Source organism: Colobus angolensis, unplaced genomic scaffold (genome assembly GCF_000951035.1).
Source record: "Colobus angolensis palliatus isolate OR3802 unplaced genomic scaffold, Cang.pa_1.0 Scaffold110, whole genome shotgun sequence".
In the NCBI taxonomy this organism is placed as follows: domain Eukaryota; kingdom Metazoa; phylum Chordata; class Mammalia; order Primates; family Cercopithecidae; genus Colobus; species Colobus angolensis.
This window is the reverse complement of record NW_012112031.1, coordinates 270,550-276,012: the sequence shown is the minus strand read 5'-3', so window position 1 is coordinate 276,012 and position 5,463 is coordinate 270,550. Positions and strand designations below refer to the sequence as shown.

General features: G+C 55.2%; 1 protein-coding gene across 1 annotated transcript; it reads right to left on the bottom strand.

The window, feature by feature from the left end:
• Positions 1–116: 116 nt before the first annotated feature.
• LOC105521532 (chromosome unknown open reading frame, human C17orf97) lies at positions 117–4,465 on the bottom strand. The gene is made up of 2 exons (XM_011955761.1): positions 4,127–4,465; positions 117–1,339 (listed from the first exon to the last, which is right to left on the bottom strand). Exons 1-2 carry the CDS (start codon positions 4,431–4,433, stop codon positions 639–641), a joined length of 1,008 nt encoding a protein of 335 aa, XP_011811151.1. The 5' UTR covers positions 4,434–4,465; the 3' UTR covers positions 117–638.
• Positions 4,466–5,463: the final 998 nt, after the last annotated feature.

Below are 5,463 nucleotides of genomic sequence, written 5' to 3'. Positions count from 1 at the left end.
GTAGAGACGGGGTTTCACCGGGTTAGCCAGGATGGTCTCGATCTCCTGACCTCATGATCCGCCCGTCTCGGCCTCCCAAAGTGCTGGGATTAAGCGAGGCTTTTTCTAATGGGGGATTAGGAGGGGACCATGTTTATAAAAGAAGCAATATTCCTTTTGGGACTTCTATAGTAACTTCCCAGGGATGAAGTTCTGGAACCCACTTATTCTGAGGCCGTTTAAAGGCAGGACGTGCATTTAATTAAAACAGAAAAAGGCTCCAAGAGGTTCAGGGCATGGTCCTTGGGCCGACAGAAGCAGGTACTGTGTGAGGAGTTTCACCATGAGATGGAGACTTTAAGATGTAAATAATCTACACACTTTCTTTTCTTTTGGGGGCAGATTATAGACAACTAGCTGTGGTGAGAAATAACAGAGATGCTTATTTAAGAAAAAGGAAATTCTGAAAAGAATTCTGTTCACTAAATTGCATATGTTCTCGAGGAGCTGTGGCTTTCCCGGGCAGCCAAGGGCATCCTGGTGATGGGAGAGTCGGCCTCGCCCGTGTACTGGTCTCATTTTCTTTTGTGATGACTGTTTTTAACACATAAACTTGTGGTAAGGAGAAATTATCAGTTTGTCGCATTGTGGGTGGAGTTTTACTCCAGCAGAGTAGGAGCTAAATCAGAGCGTAGAAGCTTTGGGCTAAGGTTTCCTTCCAAGTAGAGATTGGGGTGCTCAGCTGTCGATGTGGGCTGCCTGCAGCTGGAGCTGCCATCTTTGTTTGAGAGGTAGGGTAAGTTCTCAGGGGTCTCCTCGGCATCGGGGTCGGACTGGAAGCTCTTGAGGGCATCAGCGTCGGACTGGAAGCTCTTGAGGGCGTCGGGGGCGGACTGGAAGCTCTTGAGGGCGTCGGGGTCGGACTGGAAGCCCTTGAGGGCGTCGGGGTCAGACTGGAAGCTCTTGAGGGCGTCAGCGTCGGACTGGAAGCTCTTGAGGGCATTGGAGTCAGTGTGGAAGCTCTTGAGGGCATCAGGGTCGGTGTGGAAGCCCTTGAGGGCCAAGCACTGGTACCGCTTTCTCCGGTTCAGTTTATAGATGCGAATCCTTTCCTTCTCTGCCTCTGGGTCAGCAAGAACTCCATCCCAGCGCAGACTTTCGTTGATCTGGTTCGCAAGGTTCTCGGCTATTTCGGCAAAGTCGGGGAGGCTGACGGTGGAGGAGTCCGAAGGGAGGTGCTTGTTCTCCACTTTGCTCTGTCTGTGCTCCGGTTTCGGGCCATGGTCTTTGCCAGGACTTAAGATGTCATGAAAGGAGGAAGAAAACAGCTGGCTCTTCACGCTCGGGCTCTGATGTTTATCTGCTGAGTAGATGAGCAGGTTAGTGTTTGCGGCAATGTCTGCCCTTGGCCCGCTGGGGATGGTGCCAAAATCACCCAAGATGGAAGAGGAGGATGGGGGCCCCTCCGTACCCAGGGCTCAGGCTGCCAAGTCCACCCGTCTCGTGCCCACCCACTGCCTGTGTGATTTTGCTGGAACTATTTTGGGGAAGGAGGAACCATTCACTGAGCACATGGTCTGAGCCAGGCCCTCTGGGTAAAGGCGATAGGCCCTGTTTTTTGGGGGAGGAAATTGAAGCTCAAAAAGTTTCAGGGACTTGCCAATGTCAAGAGCCAGTGGCAGAGCTGGGACCCGAGTGCAGGCCAGGCCCCCAGTGCTCTGTTCTTTCCACCGGGCCGTGCTGCCTCCACACACCCTCACCACGTGCTCACCATGGCCATTCCCAGGGCTGGGAGTCTGTGACTCTACCCGAGTCTAGACACTTTATGATGGAAGAAACGGAAAACAACAGGAAAACTTCCTAAATTTGACTGATGAAAGCAATATTATGCCAGAAATACTTCTGATGCGTGGCTCGTACTGATTTTTTAACATGAACAGCACTTCAGAATTATTTAACATGCACATAAAATGCTACAAATTGTGGTTCTTCCGTCAGCTCATCCTTTTATTTTAGGGGAGAGAGAAGTATCTCCTTCCCTAAGAAAAAAAAGAAAAGTAATCGGCTTTTGACACTTCTCTCCCTTCCTGCGCCCTGAACGCTGTCTGGTGCCCCCTGCTGACGGCATGAGGAACGTGTCACTGTCATATCTACAGTGAAAAGCTGCGCCAAAAGGACGGTGAACTGCCAAATTTCTTTTTTTCTTTTTGCAGATACACACAGGGCTTCTTTTTTTTTTTTGAGACAGAGTCTCACTCTGCCACCCAGGCTGGAGCGCTGTGGCACAACCTCAGCTCGCTGCAACCTCCACCTCTCAGGTTCAAGCAATTCTAGGCACCTGCCACCACGCCCAGCTAGTTTTTATATTTTCATATAAAATATATAAAAGACGGGGTTTCACCATGTTGGCCAGGCGGGTCTCGAATTCCCAAAGTGCTGGGATTACAGGTGTGAGTCACTGTGCCCAGCCACACAGGGCTTCTTGACCCGAACTGCAGAATTTTCTTGCCTTGTATGACGATGCCACCTGAGAAGGACTTAACCATCCTCCCAGTGCTCCCTTCCCACACTGCACGGTCAATATGGGCAAGGCTGCCACTCCTGCCTCCTGCTTGCCTTGGTGCCAGCTCTGCCACAGAGCGCCAGGGCCCAGAAGTGGAGCTTAGGGCCCTCTCCCTGACAGCCAGAGCCACTGAGGTGGGCCACACAGGCGACAGTGGCCTCACAGCACTCACGGGTACCTGCATTCTCTGTCACTGCTGTGCTCTCTCTTCTCAAAGTGGGTGCCCAGGCCCTTTGTCAAGAAATCTAGGGGTTCTACAAGAAGAGCTTGGTGAGAGGTAGGGACTGGGGTTTATGGCAGGTGGGGTGTGTGTGTTTGTGAAGGTGTCCCTGAGACAGACTGCAATTCCTGCCTGCGTGTGACTACACACGTGAATGTGTAACACATTAACAGCCCGTGTCTGTGTGTGTAGACTATGAATGTGTGTGCATCACAGGGATCTGTGCTTTAGGTTTTTTTATTATTTTTTAAAGAGACAGGGTCTGGCCGGGCGCGGTGGCTCAAGCCTGTAATCCCAGCACTTTGGGAGGCCGAGACGGGCGGATCATGAGGTCAGGAGATCGAGACCATCCTGGCTAACCCGGTGAAACCCCGTCTCTACTAAAAAATAAAAAAAATTAGCCGGGCAAGGTGGCGGGCTCCTGGAGGCTGAGGCAGGAGAATGGCGTAAACCCGGGAGGCGGAGCTTGCAGTGAGCTGAGATCCGGCCACTGCACTCCAGCCTGGGTGACAGAGCAAGACTCCGTCTCAAAAAAAAAAAAAAAAAGAGACAGGGTCTTGCTTGTTGCCCAGGCTGGAGTGCAGTGGTGCAATCATAGCTCACTGCAGCCTGGAAGTCCTGGGTTCAAGTGATCCTCCCACCTTGGCCTCCCAAAATGCTCGGATTACAGGTGTGAGGCGCTGCGCCCCACCCTTTAGTTTCACTGTTGGTGTTACATTGATATGAAGAGGAGAGTGGTGGAGGGTGTCAGGGATTATCGGAGGATGTCACAGTGACTGGAGTGATGGGGTTTGTGCAGTCCAAGGCGGCCCCTTGGTGGGTGCGATGGGGAGCCCATGCTTATATACACGTCTGTGGGTGTGGGTGTCTACAGCACATCCAGAGGCAGGCAGGCAGCCTTAACGCACGAGGGTGTGAGGAGGGGAGGCAGGACTCTGCCCTTCTCTGTGCATGAGAGTGAGGGCCTTTCAAGTGGCATCAATGTGTTTGGGGTGGGGAAAGTGTCTTGTGAGGAGAGCCTCTGTGGGGAAGGTGCAGAAGTTTAAGATTGCCAGTTTTGGCTGAAGGATTAGGAAGTTGAGAGGGTGTCTTTGTGTGGGGCTGGAAGGCTCTTAGGAATGGTGGATGTCTGTGGGGGTCTCTGTGTGGGGCTAAGGGACCGCAAAGTTGGTGGATGGTCTCCATGGGGCGGGGGCTGGGGGCATCGCTGCGCTGCTGACCGGCAGGTGTGGGGAGCAGGAGGACCTCGGTCCGGGACCACTGAGCTTCTGTTTCCGGTCTGAAGGGTCTCCAGGTAAATTGGGGTCCCTGAAGATTCTCCAGAGAAGCGGAGCTGACACAGCCGCGCTAGCTGCTCCTCTTACCGTCCCCCTTGCCAGACCCCTTGGTCTTCTTCTTCCTTTTTTTCTTCTTCTTCACCTTCCGTTTGGCCAGCTCGGAGGCGCCGCCTGGGATGGGGGGCAGTCTAGACCCCTGCGGGCCCGCGGCGCCGCCCTCCCGCTCCTCCTCCTCGCCGTCGTTGTCCTCGTACCCCGATGCCCCTGCCCTACCGCGGCGGTCCATCCGCCCGCTGAGCTGCAACCCAACCCGCCCCGGGGGCGCCCGAGACCTGCTGTCGACTAGTGGGCGGCCCTTCGCGGGGACCGCCAGGCCAGGGCCACGCGTCTCCATGGCGACCACCCCCGCTGCGCCTGCGCAGTCAGGACGCTTCAGCCTGGCGCCCCTCGGGCTGCGGTGTGCGCATGCGTGCTTCTGTCTTTGGCGACCTCAGCGCACAGCGGTGTGCGAATACGTGCTTCTGTCGGGGGCCCTTGACACACAGCGGTGCGCGCATGCGTGCTTCTGTCGGAGCGCTAGGCACCCAGAGGTGCACGCATGCGTACTTCTGTTGGAGAACTAGGCACACAGCGGTGCGCGCATGCGTGCTTCTGTCGGCGCACTAGGCACCCAGAGGTGCACGCATGCGTACTTCTGTTGGAGCACTAGGCACCCAGAGGTGCACGCATGCGTACTTCTGTTGGAGAACTAGGCACACAGCGGTGCGCGCATGCATGCTTCCATCTGTTGGAGAGCCCGGCACAGCGATGTGTGCATGCATGCTTCTGTCTGCTGAGCCCTCGCACACAGCCCTCGCACACAGCCCTCGCATGTGCACATGCGTGCTTCTGTCGGGGACCTCGGCGCCCAGCGGCGCGCGCATGCGTGCTTCTGTCGGGGACCTCGGCACCCAGTGGCGCGCGCATGCGTGCTTCTGTCTGTTGGAAACTGCACAGTTGACCGCAGGAAGGGGAGAGTGGGCAGAGAGATTTTAAATCTCTGGGCTGACACGCGTCTCGTCCAGTCCCCTGCCTCCATCCTCCCGCCTTGGCCTCCCACCCCCACGCCTGACTAAGATTTTTGGTTTTTGGTTTCAGGCTGGTCTCGAACTCCTGCCCTCCATCGATCTTCCCGCCTCGGCCTCCGAGAGCGCTGGGATCACAGGCATGAGCCCCTGTGCTCGGCCTCCTGCACCTGTTTAAATGCTGTGTTTCTCACCTCAATTTTTATTGCCTGAGTTTCAGCCTCGTACATCTACCCTGGACCCTCAAAGCCAATGTGTCCAAAACAAACTTACTTCTCCACTGTTTTCCATTTCAGTGAACAAAACCGCTGGACTGGCGGGAAACCTGGTGGGCTTCCATGTCCCCCACTTTCTCCCTGG

What these genes read in the sequence shown, in the direction of transcription:
- LOC105521532 (XM_011955761.1), bottom strand. Translation starts at nt 4,433, where the DNA reads ATGGAGACGCGTGGCCCTGGCCTGGCGGTCCCCGCGAAGGGCCGCCCA. An exon ending in GGGGTCTGGCAAGGGGGACG is followed by an intron (nt 1,340 to 4,126) that starts GTAAGAGGAGCA and finishes TCTACTCAGCAG; the next exon opens with ATAAACATCAGAGCCCGAGC.